The sequence below is a fragment of the Oryzias latipes genome, chromosome 17 (assembly GCF_053564925.1).
Source record: "Oryzias latipes strain Hd-rR chromosome 17, Olatipes_Hd-rR_3.1".
Taxonomy (NCBI): Eukaryota; Metazoa; Chordata; class Actinopteri; order Beloniformes; family Adrianichthyidae; genus Oryzias; species Oryzias latipes.
In genome coordinates this window covers 28,502,648-28,525,596 of record NC_136253.1, presented here as the reverse complement: position 1 = coordinate 28,525,596, position 22,949 = coordinate 28,502,648, and the positions used below count along the sequence as shown (strand labels likewise).

Genomic DNA, 22,949 nt, shown 5'->3' with positions numbered 1-22,949 from the left:
TAGGCATAAGACCCAGCAGGAAAGCAGGGAGTGGAGGAAAAAAAAAGATAAGACGGTGGAGTGGAAGTTGCAGGACAGCCAGTTATGACTTCATTGATCTGGCTCTGGAGTGGAAACAAAAAGAGCCTCACTGAGTAATTAAAAGACACCAGGCCTCACAAGGATATGCCAGGCAAATAGCACAGAGAGAGCAGAAAGTGAAAAGATGCATCCAGAATGCAACCCTATTGTGTTACATGGAAGGATTTGGATGGTGGGGCGCTGGTGTTGTGGTCTGCCCTGAAGCCCTGCATTAAGCTCTGGTTACAGCACCTGCCCACAGCCACCCCCGTCCAGCTCGTCCTCTAGTAAAATGAGTTATCTCATTGGGCTGTTGGGGTTGAGAAATGACCCTGGGAATATATATATATATATTCACAGGAAAACTACTGGATTCTCTCTACCACATTTGACTCATTCTAGACGGATGTCAAGTCGCTCGGTCATGTGTCGAAACTACATCCGCTACTTACTTAAATCCCCAAGCTGGCAAAGTTCATAAAAAACAAACATATTTGGAAAGTTTCTTTCGGCAGAAAAGATCTAGTGAGGAAACAGAAGAAGAGCTTTCGAATGAAGAAATAAAATAAACCTGCAATAAGCACACAAAATCAGGAGACTTTACTTTAAACATGACTTTAGCTATTCCTGCAGACCATAATAATAATGTTGCATAATACTCAGCAACTGGTTGCCTAGTGTTATGAGGATGCTGCTAATAAAGTTGCTCAAACAGGGGATTCACATTTATCATTATATTTAGAAAACACTAGTTTTAGTGAGAGTTTCTTTATTATTAATATTATTATTATTATTACGAGGCTGAAGTTGGAATCTAAATTTTTTGGCTCAAGTGAACATCTAAATTGCATTTTAATGGTTTTTACATGAAAACAAATAAAGTTAAATCATCTGCAGATATTTTACAGAGCCTGGAAATAAACTTTACCCTAAAAAATTAAGGAAAGCTGGAAGCTAAAAAAATAAGTTCCAGGCAGGTCTGTGAAAATATTGTCTGACATGAAAGCTGTGGCCTAAAAAGGTTGGGGACCACTGATGTAGGGGATGGCGTAGATGGAGTTAAGTTTTGTGTCATAAAAGTATAATTTTAGTCCCGGTATAAAGTTAAAGTCCCATTTGTATGACATTTGTTCTCCGCATTTAACCCAACCCCCCTGGGGGAGCGGTGACCCGCAGACAGACCCGTGTTTGGTAACCATTTGGTGGTTTAACCCCCCATCCAACCCCTTAATGCTGAGTGTCAAGCAGGGAGGCATTGGGTCCAATTTTTAAAGTCTTTGATATGACTCAGCCTGGATTGGAACCCACAACCTTCCAGTCACAGGGGAGACACTCCATTGAATATCTGAACTAAATCAATGACAGAAAGATAGTTTTAAACTGAGGCTAACCAATGTTTTTAGTCTTTTTGATGTTTGAATTATAATTTTAAATACAGAATAGGAAACATATGAAAAAGTAATCAATATTTGCATTTCTGCTTTATTTTTCTAGATGTGGATCTGCTGATTTGTAAGCACAAAGGTCCATCCTGCTGCACCCGAAAGACGGAGGAGAGTTACCAAGTTGCTGTTAAAAGAGAAACTCTTCAGAACGTTCAGTCTTACAGCTCTGAGCTTAAGCACCTCTTCTCCACACACGCACATGCCTTCCAGGGTAAGTTTTTCGACCGTGAGGGTCAAGCAAGGCTTGGACGGCCTTGAGACTCAGAGTTGTTGAGAGACAAGCTGTGGTTCAATGGGTTGCCATGAAGTAATTTTTGACATGTGGTGCTGTCACTGACTGAAGCAAGAGAATACCCCACAGCCTCAGCTTTTATTCTAGACCAATGAAAAAAAGATCTATATTTTTGTCTATATTTCCATTCTTGCAATTGTTTTTAATTATTTGGTTTAAAAAATGGTTCCATGGAACCATGGTAGCTGGCATTGAGGTAAAAACAGCTCAAAATTGAGCATGCCCTTCTTTCCTCTGTGGGTTTGGCAGTAGCATTTGAAGAAGGGTCACAGAGGACAGAAGGGTAAAAGAGGACACACAAGTCTCTTTAGCATTCAAGATAGCAAAAAGTTATGGTTGTGTATGTTCAGAGGGTTCGTTATATGGTTTGGTCAATATTTATAATGTTTTGTGTTTATTTGTTGTTCTAAGGCCTCGTATCATTTATAACTGAATCGAGAAATCCTATTTATCAAAATGCCTTAAGTTTAACTTTTGGATACACTTTGATGTAAACTTTATTGACAAAAAAAATCACACCTTTTAAAGGGAGCTGCTCTGGCTTTTATAAGCACTTCTGCAAGTTTTAGAACAAGATAGAATGTAAAACACAGTTTACGTTTAGGTTTTTCTAATAGGTAATGTACAAATTCTGCATTTTCTTGTACAACAGAGAAATAAATGGAAAATGTGAAAAAAAAGCAAATTAAAGTACTGAAAAGCTCATTTTTGAGTCATTACTGTGATGGAAACTATTTCAGTTGTGTCTGTATTGTTTATAAAATTAAAAGGGTATGTTAATGTCAAGCAGAAAAAAAAGAGTTAAAAGTGAGTAAAACTGTTTGAAAAACACAAGGGTTCAGTCCGTCTGACAGCTATTTTACAAACAAGCAGCATGAAGTTACACTGAACAGGGTTTCTGGTGTTTGTCCTTTTCATCATCATTAGGATCTTTCCCATCTTACCTCATGTCTGAGGCTGTCGGAACAATGACCGTCAGGTACAACACATGTCCAGAAAAGGCCAAAATGGAAAATTGCTATGGAGCAACAGTAGAAACTGTAGCACAATGGCGCTGAAAATGATGATGTCACCAGCCTTCGCTTTAAGGCTTTCTGAGGACAGTCTCAGTGTGTCTGACTACCTAGAGAGGAATTTAAAGTAACAAGTAGTTCATACATTATGTGGAGTAATGAGAATAGAATTTTGGCATTAGTAATGTTATTTACACATGAAAGGACAAACAAAACAACTTGGAAAAAAAAAGACTGGATCTCATTCCTTGCCTGTGTTGATCTGTCTCTATCTATTGCATCAGCTGTTTCCCACACAACCAGCTGTCAGGAACTTTGGTATCCTTTTGCCATATAATACATTTAATTTCTATTTAATCCACTGATACAGTGTTCTTTAACTGATTCATGTTTATGTCATGTATGCAGCTATAAAACAAAATGTCCAGTAACAGGGTGTGTCATTTGTACTGGTTTGAACTTTGTTCACTCTGGCTAATTAGTGAGGGTAGTTAGCCAAAGAGACATGCCCAAAAGAATGAGGGTTATTTGTGTGTGCGTAGTTGTTCCTTTGTGTGCTTGTTTTGGGGGGGGCTGTCTGCATGCATGACTGTTTTTGTTGGACTGTCCTTATTTTGACAGCTTTATGTAGGTCCTACTGTGCTTTGTCATGTGTGGGAGTTGCCACGCCGTTGGTGTGATCCCATACTGACAACATCGATACTACGCTTCCTTGATGAAAGAACTTGATACTAAATTAATAGATTAGAGCGTTTATACTAACGTGTCAACATAGCATCAATACCAAAAGAATGCAGAATTGATTCTTGCCCTGCTGCTGTCATGCATGCCAAAAGCAGGTTAAGTCTTTGCCTATTTTTTTTTCTTTGGCTAGGTATTTAGCTGCTTACCTCATTCATAAAATACGATTGGTCAACTTTTGTAAGTTCAAGGAAACTCTCAATTACCTCACATTACTATTATGGATGGGGTCCATAATTACTGACTTTCCATATTTTTATTACTCTCAAAATTCTAAACTGAAATTGAGTTTAGTGACATCAACCATAGGATTCTGTCTAGCAAGAGCAAAGCAGTACTTCAGGGATATTGACTGAAGTTTATTCCACTCAACTCAACATTCTGAAAATTGACAGTTGGACCAAACAAAGTAAAATGAGAGTTTTGCTGAGTCCAACTACACACTGAAAACTCCTAAGTTAAAACAATAACCCAAGCTGGGTTGTCTTTAAGATACTTTTTGTTAAAATAAAACCATTATAACTCAAAAAATTAGTTTTGTTCCAAAAAGTAACCAAATTTGTCACAGCATGTCTAACCCAAGAATTGGGTTAATTAACCCAAATGTTTTAAGAGTGTATCTTCCAATTAAGACCCCCCCTCCAGTTATCATAGAAACAGATAAGTTGTTTATAAAAGATTGTACATACTTTCATTTCTGATATAAAGCTCGACTTCCCAACCCCTGTTACCCCAATTAGAAAAAGCAAGAGTCAGGTATAGAAAAAAGGAAAGAAGTACTTTTCTGATGTGTGGGAGGGAATATTCTTGTACCTTTACTGTGGGACACAAACAAATAACACACTGATGCCTAACTGTTCTAACACAACATTGAAACACATGGTCATGTTTAAAGAAGATAAAATAGTCATAGAGAAAAAAATGTAAAAGACTTAAAGACCTACTTCAATGAAAATAGTGTTTTTGGTGTTTTTAACATGTTCCTTTGTCATTTTTCCAATGATGGAGGAAATATATAAAGAAAGGTAAGCTTCAAATTGCATTTCTGAATTTTTTTTATTCAAACCACTGTAAATGAGGAGCAGACAAGAAAATAAAGCTTAAAAAAGATAATTTGGGGTAAATGGGCAATACGCTGGGGGGGTTGGCCACAAGCTTGGGGGCGGGGTGGGGGAGCAACTGTCGCTTTGAAGATACTATGTCCTAAAAAATGAAACAGGTTTTTTTGATTTCAGTTTAAAACAGGATGGTTTAAAGAACACTGGAACGATTTTTAAAATAACTCAAAAAAGGATTAGTGAGTCATTAATCATAATAATTGTTTAACAGAATATATATACCGGTAATCTTTTTTTTGCTTTTGTTGTCATATATGCTCTACATTAGGGTTTGAGTCTGGCATCTTCTGTCTCTGTGGTTTTCTTTTGACTGGGCTCCTCAGGAGTTCATTAGAACTGCAGCAATTACATCCTGAATTTACAATTTACTGATTGGATCATGAGACGTCGTACTTTAAAATATACTTTGTTTGCTAATGTGCGTATGGAACAGATTGTTCACTCTTACAAGTGTGTCGTGTGGGGATACAATAGTGTCACTCGATAGCTGAGAAGGCCATTGTTCACCACAACGCGCTTCAGATGAGGCAGCAGCACTCTCATATCTTCACTCGGCAGCTGCTGTGGTGGCAGGAGACAAGCTCTCACCCAGCTCCTTTAGGATCACACAAAATGCACACCTGTCAGAAAAGCCGAAGACCTGCTGCTGCTAGTTTATACTCAGGGATGCAAACAGCCTGGTTTAATAGACTGTAGACAAAACTTGAAACATGTATTGTTAAACATGTTTTTTCTTCTGCTCTTTGTGAGTATCTTATGTTATAATAAAAAAATGACAAGAAGAAGCAAGGTCAAAAAAAAAAATCACTCTAGGTGTCACAGTTTAGCCAAAAATAATATTCGTTGTTACCCTATAGATGAATTTGTACCCTTTCTATCTTTTCTTTTAGATAAATTGTACTATGAGTACTTCTTTTTACTTTGTATCCTCTAAAGCTCCTTAAAAAAACAGAATGAAGCTCTTTTAGCTCCATCAATCTTTTAAAGGGACAATTCTGTCATGGAGACACAAGCTATTTTTTACATTAAAGTTCCTCCAGACAGCCAATTTCAGACATACCAGCTTCCTTACATCATCTGTTCTTCCCTGACCCAGACAATGTTCTCCCTCCACGTCATGATGAATCTTCAAGTCTATTAAATCCGTCAAGAGGAAAAGGAGCAAAGAGGCAGGGGCTTTATCACAGATTCTTGGTGATAAAGAACTCTTAGTCACAGAGTGATTTTTTCCCCCCTTTTTTTTGCAACAACAATCACTTTTAGTAACTCAAGAAAGTCTTCGGCTTAATCTTTTTAGCTCCATCTTTGCTTTTGCATATGCTAGTCTGACAGGAGAGGTTCCAGCATGTCCAGTAATTATATTAATACACCACACAGAAAGTTCAGCTTGATGTTTGAGCGATGTTCCTTCTCTTAGTGTGTTTGTTTGGTACACAGTTTTAAAAGCTTCTGTATTTGCTCATCTAACGGCAAAGTAGTGAAGGATTTATGTTGGATTCGTTAAATCAGAACTTTGCCTGCTTTACGCTGATGTGCCCCCAGGTTGTTCAAACTTGCGGTATGTTTGAAGTGTTATGGATTATTAAGCTTGCAGCCACTTGCTCGAAATTCACTTTGAATATTAATCAGAAAATCGCTAACGTGCTTGGTTGGTGTTGGCTCATCTACTGATGCACGTTTGAATACTTATGACAGGACAAAAGCCTATTTTGTTGTTGGACTGTCATTATTTTTAATATTCTAGACTCAAAGTAGCTATTTGATTTGCCTGAGACTTTTTTCCCATCCTCTTAGATCATTTTGTTCCCTCACCTCATGTCTGAGTGGATTTCTTTACTGCAGATGTTTTGACCGACAGCGCAATTGCTCTGGAGACTGATTCTTGGACACAAGATGACATTGCAAGGCAACATGAGCTCATTCTTAAATTAGGGAGGATATCCGGAATCTGTCCCCACACGTCTTATTTAATCACACTGGGTGGAGGTGAAATGTGTTTATGGACCTAATAGTGAAGCAAACGCACTGCACATTTGTCTCTGAATGCATCTGAAGCATAGTTGTTGCTTTGTAACTACCACTTCTTACTCCCCTGAGATGACATATGAGAGTAGGATGCATTAGCTTGAGCTTAGAAACATGTTATGTCGGAAGAAAATAATAAAAATGAAGAATGTGGGAGTCGAGGAGAAGCAAAGCATATTGAAATGATATAATCCCTTCTATATTTGCCTTTTTCGTTTTGCACTAATATGTGGGAACCCAGAGTGGTTCAGCTTTTGATCTGGAAAATTACAAAATAAAAATCTGTAAAAAGGGTTATTAGAATCAAAGCAAACCTTCAGTGTGTTTGCATATGCTTCAGTGAAGTGCGCATATCGGTTTTCCTTTAAAGGTGGTTGAATCTACAGGTGTTTGGCCACATTTGCCACACGCAGCTGCTCTTTGCCCCCCATCCTTCTTTTGTCTCCATCTTTGGAGCATGCTTTGTCAGCATCGACTGCTGTACCAGAGCACAGTGAGCCTGTGCAGGCATCATGCCAACTACTTACTTGCTGATTACCACTCACACCATAGGGAACATTTGTGTCTCAAAGTTAATCCAGCTGCCAACACTCCACTCCAGGGAATGAGACCCTAAAGAGAGTCGTATATCTTCTTTACCTCAAAGATCTCTTTCCCTTAATCATCATCAGGTCTACTGTTAGCCACAATTTATAATTTCTAACACTACATCCAATCCCTCAATGATTAAGGGACCTGTGGAGATTATAATGCTACCAAGACTGTCATAATTTGACAAAACATGCATTTTCTCCTTGATGATTTCAATTCCAAGACTATTATTTCTATCTTGATTTGGATGTATTCATTTTATGTAGCATTAATTCAAAAATTGTTGGCAAATTAAACAAAGATCACCCTAATTTGAGCACAGGATTTTACATCCAGATCTTTCCTGATTATCAGAGAAAGTCATGTCCTCCAGGGCCTTTTTACCAGATCAAATGTCTTTGCAACAAATATTGTGGCTGGGTGATTAAATCTGCCTGATTCTACTGGACCCTACTCTGATGACTAATTACAGACATGCAGTCTTGTCAAATATATATTCACATCTGCTTATAAACAAAGTTTTGGAGAAAAGAAACGGTCTCACATACATTCCAGTAAAGCTAATTCCTCTTTTTTTGTGTTCCATCCACTCCTACTTTCAATAAGATGCTATGCTTAAAAAAATCTGGATAAAATCAAGATCTGGGTTTTCTCCATTTTTTAACACATATGTGAATCACCACTGTAATGCACAAGTCCCTGTGTTATGACTCACATGATATTCCAGTCCAAAGTGAGTTGGAATTGGCTTTGTTCCTCCCATCGCTCACTTTATTACTCCCATTCCCACATCAACTTCATTTCCCTTACACCTTCTGATGGCTGCTCTCTTGACTTCTCCTGACTTGCCTCTGAAGCTTCTATTGTGGCATGATGGAGCCCCTGTGGTGGAAATAAGGCACTGATTTTCCAGTGATTCTCTTATGCTTTTAAAAATAAAAAAACAATAAAAGATTACCGTATTTTCTGGAGAATAAGTCCCACCTGAGTATAAGTTACAGGAGTGAAAAAAACATAATGAGGAAGAAAAGTCGCACTTTTGGGAGAAAAGTGCACTGCTTTTGAACAAATCCATCTATCCTGGCATTTTGCTGTGTTCACACCAAAAGCCTCTTTTAGTACATGCGTCAAACTTGACTTTACTGCCTCTTTTTGGACATGCGTCAAATCCAGTACTTGATGCTTGTCCAAACATTTGTTCATTAAGTGGACGCTCCTGTCACGTGTGGGAGAATTTGCTGTCAATTTTTTAGCCTCATCACCACATGGAAGCATTGACTGTATATTTTATTTGCAACACATAGAATGATGTTAAAAAAGGGAGCCGGTTTAGCTCGTGCTGGTTTGCGGCACCTTCCATCCGTGAAACCAGGGTTCAACTCCGGGCTGCTCCCTTTTCCCTTCTCTACTTCTGTGCCGGTCCCAAGCCCAGTTGCTTTGAGAGGGTTGCGTCAGGAAGGGCATCCGGCGTAAAACATTGCCAAGTTTACCATGCGACTCGTTCGCTGTGGCGACCCCTGATGGGAAAAGCCGAAAGGGAAACTACAACATAGAATGATGTTAAAAGATCAGATTTATTTATTCTGAAAAGCTCTACAAAAGCCTCGGTAAACACATCTGTTTGCAGGGTAGATGTGAAAATGAAAATGCAATCCCCTCTTTGCATTTCCCTTTTACATTTTGACACAGAATAAGCGGTTTTTAAGTAGAAAATGAAAAAGCATTTTGAAGTATTGATTTTTCATTTTAATTTTGAGTCATTTGATACAGTAATATTTTGAAAATGAAAAAGCATTTCTGTTAATCCATTTAACAGTCAAATTAGACATTTCTAAATGAATTTTGCTACACATTTACCAGATAACTTTTTGAAAATGAAATGTCAAGTACCATTTTCATTATTATTTTAATGAAAATAATAATATTATATTAATTAAGTGACAGAATGAGCGGTGTTGAAGAAGAAAATGAAAAAGCATTTTGGCGGATTGCTTTTTCATTTTAATTTTGAGTCAAAAAATGCAGTTTCATTTTGAAAATGAAAAATCATTTTATGGTTTTGACTTTTATTTTGAATTATGTTACAAAATCGCTTCCATAGATTTCACCTGCTGCATTTACTGTAGTGTGAAAATCTGAAAACATTTACTTCTACTCCTCTGTCAATCACAGTCCAGTCCACTCTTAACACGTTTAAGAGCTTTCTTTAAACTATTAATTTGATTTATTAATTTATTTAAATCAAATTACTTATTTTGAAAATTAAAAAAATAAACATAATAAACAAAAGTATAGCAATAAATGACAATCATCAAATTGGTTTCGGATGAAGTTTAACAACTTATCAAGTCCAAGCCCCTTTTTTCAATTCAATTCAAACTTCAATTCAAACATTTATACAAACTGTTTTTTGTTTTTTAAACAGAATTACAAGAAATAAATATACACTAAAAAGATAAATTATTACATCAATTTAGCTTTTAATGAAAGTCAATATATACTTTTTTTTAAAAAAAGAAAAAAGGAATTCCTCTTAATGATATAAGTATGTGGTCTTTAGCCCTAATAAAAGAGCAATGTTGGCCTATGTTAGTTAAGGAATGCATAAGTGACCCCCACCTGCTGCATGCTCCCTCGATTCATTAGAAAGCTGATAAATGAAAACAGGAGCTACACCTGCTAAAAACCTGGCAAAATCTTCATTACCGTTCTTTCATCTCCCATTTATTCCACAGCTTAGTCCATTTAAAAATCTGGTTCATGTTAATTGTATTCAAAGCTTACATTTCTTTTACTCATTGATTGAATCTGGAGTCCAGGAGTCTTTTGAAACATACATTTTTTCTTTGATTACAATAAACTGCAAATGGCCAATTAGTTATAAGCTACATCCATTACGTGCATCACATTTTTAAAGATATTTTTGTTTTAAATGTTAGATTTTAACGTTTTTCTTTACATTTTTTAGTCATGTTAAACACTCTTGCAATTGAAGTAGTTGATTGCAAGAGTGATGATAGATAATTTTTTTAACAAAGCATATTATTGTAACCTAACAGGAAACTGCATAACTTGTTCTTAAATCAAGTGCAGAAGTAACCCTTGTGCTATCCTAGGCACTTTAACATTGGGAGTTGGGTCATCTAGACCCACTAGACAGTGCGCTGAACCTTTTTTCTTCAATGATTTGTGATCTTCACTGGTGCCCATGGATTACATGAAATCTTTCCACCTTTGTCATGGTAGGGAGAACACGTCAATGTAAGGGTGGGGTCATCTAAGATAGCAAAAGGGTTAAGTCTTTAAAATCAGGCAAAGGCTTGAGGTTCAGTTAACTATAATATTTAAAATGTACTTTGTTTTTTAATCCTAAACTCTAGAAGAAGTGCTATTTTAATGTACTGTACATGTACATTTCTGTTGAAAGTTTTATTTTATTTTTTTAATCGGGTTTTCCAAGTAATTTTTACTAAATAATAGCCTATTGCTCAAAACTTAGGCCTTGATTTTCACTGTATTGTAGATATTTTAATTTCAAAAACTTGATAAAAATACATAACAAAAAAATCCAAGGAGTAATTTGCAGTACTTTTATTCATTTTTTTTTTATTTTGTCAAAGAGAAATAGAGGCTCACCAGTGAACTGTGGCCCTCTTAATCTTGAGGACCAGCTTTGCCGTCCATCAACCTGTCAACAGTTTGCACCCAGGCTGCCCCTCTGCACTTGCCCTTTATGGTACTGTGGCTATTACAACCCCCTCCTCCCCCTGCACCTCTCTGAGCTCTTCAACCATTGACTAAGAGCTTAACCTCTCCAGTTCCTTTTACTCTGTCAATTGCTAATTTCTCTGCTCTCAGGAATGTTTTTCTACTGGTGGAAGTGGAAAGCAATACTGTAACTTGTTTTCCTCTGTAGTTTTCAATTTGAGTTTCACAGTGTTTATTATTTAATATTTGATTAATTATGTGACCTGCAATCCCCAAAATTAAGGCTAAAGCTTATCTCTAACTTAAATAGTGTATATCTCTAATATATCTTAATATAATGATTTGAGATCATTTTCCTTTTTGACCCCATTTTTTTGCAGGATGACAGTTCCTCATTTGCAGTATAGGTCAAATTTGTGTGAACAGCATGTCTGTTGGTGTTGTCTAACAGATGAGTCATACTCCCCCCTTTAGACATGCCCATGCTGTGCACAAAGTCACGCAAGTATGATGAATCAACAGATTGATTCAGGGACTTAATAATAGTTTCTTACCATTAAACTGATATTGTATAACATTACAGCTCTCCCCCGTAACTCAAGATGCCCAGAGCTGTGTGAGAGACGATGGAGCTATAATTACAGTCTTTCTGCTAATTAAAATGAGGATATGTAATCTACACACGTGTGACTATGTCACATATCTGTGTGGTGACCTGTCTGAAACCAAAGCCTGCAGTGGGATTAAAATGCTTTGCCTGAGATGATGGCTGGTCAGTTTTGCTCTGCACTGATTGCCAAGATAGGAATGGCCCACAGCTCTTTGGTATGAGAACAGTGTCTCCTACCTCATTATCACAATATTACTCCATCTCCAAACACACGCAAGCAATCACGTCCACAATAAAAGAACTCAGTCATGATTTTTAATTGAAATAAATAAGAACTGGTACTAAGGTGAGGGTTTCTTTCATTGTATCCACCCAACACTGAATCCTGATAAACATTGGAGAAGAAATATAATTAATTATCTTCTTTCAGCAAAGTTTCTAGCTCTATCCATTTCAAAATTTTTGTATGTAATCCTCCTAACACCCAGAGTCTGAAAACTTAGAATATAGTGTAGTATTTTACATTTGTTTATTTAGCCTAATACAATGTCATTAAGATTTTTTATACTCACTAATAATGCAACTGTATAAATGAATCCCACTAAAATCCTAATTATGGATATTCTATTTTAGCTGACTCCTTGATTCTGTTTGTATGTCTTTTATGTTACACTAATTACATTGTTTTGTCTGCTGTGCTGCCAAACTTCCATATTGATTTTCTACAATTTCATGTTAAAGGTTCCTATTCAATCTCATCTTTAACCCTTTAACATCAAAGCTTTTGCTCCTGAAGCAACAAACATTATTCCAGCAGATTTGGAAGCAGAGCCTTGTTCTTATCTGGAACACTTTAGAGTAGTGAGTTGTGAAGTGCTTACACAGTCAACATAAATCAGCTAATTCTGTCGGGGAGTAAAGCTGCTTTGTGCCGTGATGCAACAGGTTAGCAACACTGTATCAGTGACAGGCCAAAAAGAAAAGCTGCTATTCTACACGCCCGAATCAGCTTATTCATGCTGATCACGAAAATGGTCGAAGAGTTACGATAGGTAAAAGATCTTGTGTCATTTAAGTGTCTGTGACATTTCCAGTATCTAAGGGTTAATGGCCGGACGAAGTGTGCGTTATTACTTTTTAACGCACGCCGTGGAAGTCTGAACCGTCTGATGCGAAATGCGTTAAAAAGCAATAACGCACACTTCGAAGGCCATTAACCCGCTTATACCATGGTCACTTACAAAAGCAATATCTATTAAGCAGTTTTTAGTCCTTAATTCTTGTTTTTATGCGATTTGGATCGCTTTTCTCACAAAAAGCGGACCATTTCTTACATGATGCGGCGTTTTTGTCCAAATGATGAAGCAAAAGGTTGTTGTAAAGAAGCCGGCGCAGTGATACAAAACATTTAAGCTAGGTGACAGGAACTTCTTTTTTTACTGTGCGGTTATCAGGTTTTAACGCACACCCAGCACCCAACAGAATCGAGTATTCACCCGGACCATGGTATAACAGAAATTAACGCATGCTGTGGAAACCTGAACTATCTGAGTTAAAGCGGAGGACGGTTACTTCCGGGAAGTGCATTAAATCTGATAATGGACTCTTGGAAGGCCATTAAACCGACTTATACCATGGTCACTCACAAAAGAATTAAATATTCAATCAGTTTTTTGTCCTTTATTCTTGTTAATTTTTCGTTTTGTTTCTTGTTTTTTCGCTTGTTTCACAAAAAGCGGACTATTTGTTAGGTGGTGTGGGGCGTTGTCAATGTAACCCTTGTGCTATCCTAGGCACTTTAACATGGGGAGTTGGGTCATCTAGACCCACTAGACAGTGTGTTAAACCTTTTTTCTTCAATGATTTGTGATCTTCACTGGTGTCCATGGATTACATGAAATCTTTCCACCTTTATCCACCTTTGTCACGGTAGGGAGAACACGTCAAAGTAAGGGTAGGGTCATCTAAGATAGCACAAGGGTTAAGGGCAAAGAAAGTGATATATATATATATATATATATATATTTTATACAGATTTATAAAATATCTATATAAAACATATAAAGTTCACCCCTTACCACTTCTTTTTGTCCAGATGATGAAGCTAGTTTGTTTTAAAGAAGCCAAGCCGGTAATATAGAACATTTAAGCTATGTGAGCGGAACTTCTTTTTTAGGCAAGCGGTTATCACTGTATATCACTCTGTAATGCATGACCAGCAGCCAATCTGAATCGTGAATTCACCTGGACCATGGTCTAATACAAAGTTAGCCTACTTTTGGCATCTGAGTCCTTCATTTGTCACCCGATGCAGGCTGCAAAGTCTGCATTTTTGTGTAATTCAGAATTGCTACCATGATTGCACGTTTACATTTATTTCTTAAGACCATTATATCTTGCACAATAGCCACATTCTGCTTATGCAGATTGGAAGTAATGAGACTATAATGGTAAAGCCACCCATAAGTGCATATCTGGTTTGTTTGTAATTAAAATCAGATTAAGGATAGAATGGTATAACAGAGAAAATAAGTAAAACTGATTTTATTAAAATGTCTTAGTTTAAGCTGTGATACTGTTTTTTTTACTGCATGTATTTTATTTATTTATTTATTTTATCCCTATTGAAATTTATTTCCAGTTTACTCTAATTAACTTTAAAACTATTCATTTTAATATTTTACTATTTGTATGTTGAGTAATGATTTAATGAATTAATGAACAGGAGGAAGTATAGGACACAAGAACACCAGCAAAACAGCTTGGATAGGCAGTTTCTTTGTAAGGTTATTTTTTTCAAAATAAAACCTAGTATATTCAAGGAAGTAAAAGCACTTCTTGGGTTCATAAACCACTTGTAAAAACTAAAACATGTCTAAAAATGTTTCCAATTGGAAGCTGATTTGTATGTTTGCATTTGCCAACATGGATTTACATTACAACCCATTCTTGTTTATTTCCTCAGAAACAGTTAAATGGCTCTGCTGTACAGTTTATCTGTGAGTTTTACTTCCATCATCTGTTGTAAATGAAAGCGAATACTATTAAAGACCTATTTGTTTATTTCTTTGCATTCATTTTAATCCAATAAAAAGTCTTGAATAGGACTCTGGGCATAGGGATAGTGACAGACCACCAGGCAGGAGCATAAAACTGTACCATACTCCCCATGTGAATATCTTACATGAGGGGTATTAATCTGATATCAGGAGTCCTTTTCCATTCACAGAATGCCTACATATCCCAAAGTATAACATTTTCTCACTGGCTGCGGTGTCATCAACTCGAGATTAACCTGTTTTGTGGTTTTTAAAGGCCAGATTTCACTAAACAAGATTTCTAAATAAGATTTTATAAAATAAATAAATAAATAAATAAAATAACTTTTAAAATGATGTGTAACCCTTTAAGCAGCTAAACCAAGTGGACATAATATGGCATTAAGAGAATAGACAATCAACACTTTGGCAAAAATATAGAAATTGATTTTGTTTCATATTTATGAAATTAATATAAACTTCTCATATACTTCATTAGGCCAACACAGAGGCCCTCAGAGCCCGCCACAGGATGGTCTACGTGTTCTAAAACGCACAAGAACATGTTTGGAGTAACACTCAAGGAGAGACATGGAAGTGATCTGGCCCCAGGGGCCAAGTGACTCCAGATGTTTGCATGGTCACAAAGCTGGAGAAAACTTGTACAGTAGTTGTTTTTCTGTTTCATTCACTTTTTCTTTCTTTCTTTCTTTTTTTTTTTTTGTTTACATTTTAATAGCAGCCTTTCTCACACTATAACATTTTTTTTCATTTGATTTCTTATGGATCACCTGGCAAATATAACAACATATTCCTTTTTTTAGGATTTGAGGATTGTGTAAAATAAAGAACCATGTTTTAAATACATAATTTTTAGTTTTGTTGGTCTTTGTATTTAATTTTTATTGATCTCTGGTAATAATAAACCATAACCTGTTGAACATAACCCCTGCCGGTCCATTTGTTCTGGGGTCTACACACCTCCTATGTTTTTTAAGACTTGGAGGCTTCAGATTTTATTGTTTGTGAGAAAAAGATTCTTGATTTTCTGGGGAGTTTAGTGTTAGATGCTCTTTTAGAAGCAAACGGGGAGTCCCCATGTGTCACAGACAGTGCTCATATTAGTGCAGCTGTTCAAGAGGACAAGTCTGTTGTTATCCTTCTGTCTGGGAGCTGGGAGGGGCTGGATTCATAATTACAAACACACACAAACTATCATTCGATGAAACATTTTTCTGTTGTCTTGATGTTAGGAATAAAGAACAAAGCACAATCACTTCATTTAAATTGCTTTCATTCTCGCATGTTGAACTAATTTACGCTACTTATCTGTGTGTGTGTGTGTGTGTAAGCATGCACCTGTGTTTGCTGCCTTGTACAAACATTTTTTTTCTAAACTTAGCAGTCTTGGTGATTATTCAGATCAAAGTTTGGATAAAATCTTATGTTAAAAGTCATTGTCTTTATAAAATTATTTTAAATGTTTGTTTGTGTGCAACTATATTGGAAGTATTTTATTCAGTCCTACTCTCTGGTTCTGTGATGTCAGTTTTTGTACTTCTGCTACTTTTTCTTTTAAATTGTAATTCTTTCAAAGGCGAGTGTTGCATCCAATATGCAATAACACAAATCGTGTGTGTACATTAAAAAGTAAAAAACTAATAATTCAGAAGTTGACAACTTATGCAGTACTTGTTTTCTAATAATACATAATTAGAACAGATAAAGCGTTATATATGTATATATGTATATATTTATGTATATATGTATATATATATGTATATATATATATATCTGGGATGGCCCCGCAGGCCACCCGCATGTGCTTCGATATAATGAGCACCCCTGCTGTATAAATAAATATACTGTATATCTAACACAACTTTTTAAATTTTAAATTATTGTCAAATAAACTGATATTATATGGCAGGGATCAAAATTAGGAGGTATTGTTGTATTTTAAAATGTTCATTGTTACACACAACAGAAAAGTTTCAAAAGGTTCATCTGGACATAGTTTTGTATGTTAAGATGTTTCGAAACATCTTCAACAAAAAAAAAAAAAGGTAAAAAGTCATTTTTAAAAAAAAATAATTTCTTCTATGAAACCATACTGAAAGAATGAGTCATCACAGACCGTTAGGAAAACATTACAAGTTATTTTTTTCCCCTTTTTCTTGTTTCCAAGTTGATTTGTTGATACTGTTTATTGGATCATGTCTTATTTTGTATTTGTGTGCATTTCCCTTTCTCATTGCTGTTTTTCCTTTGCACTCATTGCAGACATGTTCCGGTCCCTGCTGTCCTTCTCTCAAGGCCATCTGAGTTCTCTCCTGGAAGACACATACTCGTCCCTGTTCCACCATGCTCAGCCCCACGTGCACCAGCTCTTCTCCTCTCTTTCCCAGTATCTCAGTGGTGCCAATATATCTGTAGAGACCACAGTTCACAATTTTTTTAATAGCATTTTCCCACTTGTTTATGAAAAACTTATCAATCCAGACATGGAGGGAAGCCTAATGGAAGGCAGTGTAATAAGTGACTGTCTCCGCACGACCAGAAAGGAAGTCAATCCTTTTGGGTATCATCCAGCTCTTATGGCTCAAGAGCTTGCTGGGGCATTGGGGGCTGGCCGACAACTGAGTCTAGCCTTAAAAGAAGGTTTGAAGGCTATAAATGCTACAGAGGATGCCGGCCTTACCAAAGACTGTGAAAAGAACCTTGTGAAGATGATGTACTGCTCCCACTGCAGGGGCTTGACCCTGTTCAAGCCCTGCATGGGCTACTGTCTGAATGTAATGCGAGGGTGTTTGGCCAGTTTATCAGAGCTGGATCAGCCTTGGAGACGATACATCAGCTTATTGGAGCAACTAACACTTGCTGTAGCTGGACACCACAGCCTGGAACTGGCCCTGCTGGGGGTCAGAGGCCATATTAATGAGGCACTGCTCTATGCACGGCTCCACAGTCCCATCATAACTACCATGGTGAGTACACAATAGTGAGACAGCAATCACATACTTTCATGGCTGAGTCAAAACCCTACAGATCTTTTCAATTTCCATCTTTTCCTCATTCATGCATTCTGGTCATATTCAATATAAAAAGATTCTGATGGTTGCATGCAGGTTAAGGAATTTTTTCCATCATTGTACCAAAGCAATCAACACATTCTGTAGACTGAATACATTGTTGATTATTTCTATCATCTTGTTTGTTTAAAAATTGAAGGTCTCCACATAGCATCGCAGGCCTTGTCAAATTTCCAAATGTTGGTTATGCATTCTATAACATGCTAAACTCTGAACCTTTTAGGTCATTCTGTTCTAAAAAGTTTTGTGGCTAGCACACCACAAAACCATCCATCTATCTTCCAAACCCGCTTAATCCAATTCAGGGTCACAGGGTTCATGGAGCCACTGCCTACTACTGTTGAGTGAAGGTGTGGTACACCCGGGACAGTTTACCAGTCTGTCACGGGATCACATAACCACACACACTCATTCACACCAAGGGAGAATTTAAAGTCACCACTCAATTTATGAAGCATGTTTTTGGACTGTGGAGGGAATCTGGAGGGAAAACCCACACATGTATGAGGAGAACATGCAAACTCCACACAGAAAGGTCCCACCTGCCATTTTAGTAAGCACATAATCCAAAACCAATATGAATTAAACATTTAGTAAATCTAAGAGTTTGGAATTTACTTAAATTAAATGAAATCTTTTTTTATAACACAAACATTTTTAAATTAGAGACAATGACACATGTGTGTGGGTCTGAAAATTTCGCACCACAAGTCTGCAGAACTGCTATAGAAGGTTCTATAGGTGGCTATGGAAGCCCAGGCTGCTGTGGTAGTGACTTGCGGCTCATTTGGTATGTTGAATTTAGTGTCTTGCATCTTCCTCTTTATAATGCCTCATAGATTCTTTACAGCATGTGGATCCAATGAGGTAGCTGGCCAATTAAAAAGATACCACTCTTAAACAAACAAAGGCTGCTGTCATTGCTGTTTTCTGGTGCAATTCAACATTTTTACCTTATAAAAACCATTTAAAGTGTGTTACACAATCAGTTTCCAATCATGGGCTTTTTTCACTATATTCTAATACATGTATAGTTTTACACACGTTCAATTCACAATTAAAAGTATTAAACTCGGGTATCAGTCTGTAGGAATGAGTTTTACTTTTGTACCTAAATATGGAAACAAATCAACTTTCATATTTTATATTAGAATTTGGGTAAATTTAATGTCAAAATTGTTCTTTCTCATGTAGAAGTCTGTGTAGTTTAGGCAATGTCGTACAGTGGCCCTGAAGTGCAAGTTACAACCAACAAATCAATCAGTGAAAAAACATTTTAGAGATCACTAAAAAAGAAAACAAGTATATATATATAAACAAAATTCCAGAAACATAAACATAATTCCAAAAAATGAAACAAAGTAAACTAAAGCATAAACATGTAAAAATATAAAGCACGAGTAATTTTCAGAAATCAAATCAAAATGTAAAAAAAGGAAACACAATAGGAAACCAGAAAAGATTTCAATGGGACATTACTAATTGGATGATAACATTTCTCCATCAGTTCAACCAAATGGGCGACAGTGGCTCAGGTGGTTGAGCGGGTCGTCCAATGGTCAAAGGGTTGGCGGTTCGATCCCCGCTCCCACCAGCCAAAATGTTGTTGTGTCCTTGGGCAAGACACTTCACCCTCCTTGCCTCCAGTGTGGCTCCACTGGTGTGTGAATGCGCATGAATGATCCCGGTGATGGTCAGAGGGGCCGTAGGCGCAAAATGGCAGCCACGCCTCTGTCAGTCTGCCCCAGGGCAGCTGTGGCTACAATCGTAGCTTACCATCACCAAGTATGAATGAGGAGTGAATGAATAATGGACACAATGTAAGCGCTTTGGGTGTCTTGAAAAGCGCAGATAAATCCAATCCATTATTATTAAATGTTATTGGGCATGAACCGATACTGGATATGCTCTGTACTGATTATAAACTTTTAAAATTAACCAGTCAGTATTGATGCATTTAAAAAGACTCAAACAGCAAAAATCAAATGTCCAAATGTCATCAAATCAGCAATGTCCCATGGTATCTACCTTTTCCGATGTCTTACTGTGTTAACTTTTTCAACATTTCTTTTTTATTTCTAGAAGTTACTCTTGTTTTTTTAAAACATTTCATTTTCATTTTGTTTCATTAATTTGTAATTATGTTTAGGTTTCTGGAATTTCGTACTGACTTTTAAAATGTAATGTTTTTTGTTTTTGTTTTGCTTTTTAAAAAATTCTTATTGTGATCTTTAATATGTTTTTGTCTTGAGTGGTTTGTTGAGTGGCACCGTAGTATTGAATAAAGAAATAATCTGCCTTGTTTTTTGAGATCCAACGACTTCAGACAGAATCTGTTGGAAAATTAATTTTGTCAGATTTATATTAAACTATCAGAAAATCTACATTTGGAAAGAAAAGTAAAAGATTGTCAGCGTGTCATTGGTTTGCTCATAATGTGTGTAATGAAATGCAACACACTGTCATCTTTATCACTTATTAAATATACAGTACCTTGTCTTTTCAGCTGCTAAAACAAAAACAGTGGGGGCATGCGTAAGGGTGTAAGGTAACATGAGTCATATATCAAGGAGGAGAATGTTATTTTTAGAGAATGATGTCTTTTCTCAAGAGGCTTACAAATCAAGTCGCTCTAGCATGAACCCCCCTCTCAACAAAATTTCATACATTTTCATGAGCACAGTTTTGCTCTCAGTGTTATGAATGTATTGGACTAATTGAAGCCTTGGACAGCACATTTCCACGGCGTTTATGCAGAGTGGATGCAGAGTCCAGCTATTTTCTCACATGATTGATGGTAGCTATCAACTAACCTTTTGCAACGGCTGTGCTTTTACTAAAAGACAAGGACAGAATCAAGACCAATGTACCTAAGTTATTTGTAGGTTAAGTGTAATCTTCACTGTCTTGTTTTGCATAATGTAGCTCTGTAATATTATATTGTAATTTTTGTTGCTCAGGTTCCTTTGAAATACCACATAATATTGCACAATTCTCCCAAGATAGCAGATCCGATTCTTCTTCTAAAAAAAAAAAAAAACTATTAAATGTTATGTTACAATTTTTCAAACCTTTCTCAACGATGCAACAATTAAGAGACTTAGCACTTTCTAAATTGTTTTTATTTTTGGAAACAACCTCAATCTAACCTGTAAGGAGTGTAAAAAAATGTCATACTTTTTTGCAAAACATACCTGAATAGAAATTTGTAATTCTTGCCAGTATCTTTTTTAAGAAAATAATTGCCGTTTGTAGACCTAATTTCAGGTCATTAGTATTAGTATCTTCCTTTAAAGTTGCCAGGTAACGAGACAAAACAACTCCACGTTTACTAACATCCAACTGACATTTCAATATGCACAGAAAGAAAGAAGAGAGCAAGCTGCCCGGCCTGAAGACAACCATGCTGAAAGAGAACAAGCTTGCATCTTCTTATGTACACTGAACAGTGAGTTCCTTGCTTTGTATTCATGGGGCTGGCAAGCAAGCCTAGAGTGGGATGTTCAGCACAGATAGAACTGAGATTCCACTAAAGGGATTTTAAATAAAATATCAATGTTTTTATCTTCAGAACACAGTGGATTCATAACTGGTCATCGCCAAACGCTCATATCAATTAGATTGTTAACTTCGTGAAATTGATAAAATATAATATTGTCATATTTGCTGATTAAAAAAAGTAGTGAGCATGGTATCTGAATTGCTTTTAAAATCCAGGGCACTAGATAGTCCCACACTATATAGGTTTTTTAGTAGTTAGGGATTAAGGTGAGAATTCAGACATAGCCTGACTGTCTTTTTTTTACATATTTTTAACAAGGTTGGAAGTTAGCGCAGTCACATTAAAAATTTTTTAGTGGTACTACTCTGTTTTTCATTTGTTGGAAACAAAGTTGGACGTTTTGTTAATATGCTAAATAAACAAATGCACACACCACACATACACTTCACCGTGAGCCTGTCGAGTTTTTTCTTTTTTTACTACAAGACAAATATGGTTCTTTTTTTAACACACTCCTGCTCTTTCGAAGTGTGTCAAAGGGAAGTCGTACTGGATATTATTGGGAGAGTCTGGGTCACGAGTTAAGCAGACACAATAAAGAGAAAATTGGAAAATCTCCAATAAAAGTGGCCAGTCTTATTGGACCCTGGTGCAAACGGTTGTTCCAGTGTTTAGGTTGGTTTTCTTCGTCTGAATACCGACTTGTTGGATTTATCCTAAATCGTTTCCCTCCTGAGTTACATGTGCTCAGGAGGCCCTGGTAGGCTGTTGTTTATTGACATGGCTGTAAAATATTTGATATGACATTTGACCTACAGGGAGTTTTTATATAGTCCACCTGGTAAAGATGGTAAGACATGCATAAACCTTAACACACAAAAGCTTATTTTCTCTCATTTCTCCATGCAGTCATACAGTCAAACATTGAACTATTATAACTTACCTATGACGTGCTAGAACTGGTCCAGATTAGAGCAGTTTACGCAGGTCTACCTTATCCATTTGTTGGTTTTACTTCACTTTCTCATTAGAGTCTTATGAATGAATGATAATAGCAGCCTGGCCTTTCAGATTGCGGAAAAAAAAGGTTTTCATATACCATGGCAACACCTCAATAGACTGACACAGCTTTCTTTGCACACGATTTCACTTTCATCCACACCCACAAGAGAATAGCATAATCATCTGGCGTATGACTATAAACCTCTGTTCTCTCTTCTGTCAGTCACAGTTTTTAGATATCGTTTAATGATGTCAAAATAAAGTAGACCTTAATCAAGTATGCAGGTCTGCCATTTTTTTTTTGCCATTTATTTAATCTAAAGCTGGCAAGAAAAAAAAACAATTTAATGTTCAATGTAATAGATTTTTAAAATTAGTTATTCAAAGTGCTAACAAAGAAAAGTTTGGACCTTCTCCGTTATGGTGGTTGCCTCACAAGAAAACATTTCTTTTTACGGAACTTCTTTAAACTGTTTTTCTCGCTTTTGGACCATGTGACCTGTCCCGAGTGTACCCCCCAATATAGTATTTATCCCTGTTGCAACCCTACGAAGGATAAAGCGAGCACAGAAAATGGAAGAGAAGCCAAACTAAATGCTGCTAAAACCAGGAGCTGCAGAGGAATGTATTTTTGCCAACCAAAATAAGAGAGTTAGAGCAAAAGCTCTTTTTTGGGGAAATCAACACTGCATGATATTTTGCAGTTTCAAAG

At 36.6% G+C, this 22,949-nt stretch overlaps 1 protein-coding gene across 3 annotated transcripts in view; it reads left to right on the top strand.

Annotated features, from left to right (window-relative positions):
• The window catches only part of gpc5c (glypican 5c), a 134,404-nt gene that overhangs the window by 53,422 nt on the left and 58,033 nt on the right, over positions 1–22,949 (top strand). For all 3 annotated transcript variants that reach the window (XM_078934952.1, XM_078934951.1, XM_078934954.1), the window contains exons 2-3: positions 1,555–1,716; positions 16,925–17,628. In XM_078934952.1, the coding sequence (XP_078791078.1) occupies positions 1,555–1,716; positions 16,925–17,628 (866 nt within the window). The remainder of the gene's footprint in view (positions 1–1,554; positions 1,717–16,924; positions 17,629–22,949) is intronic.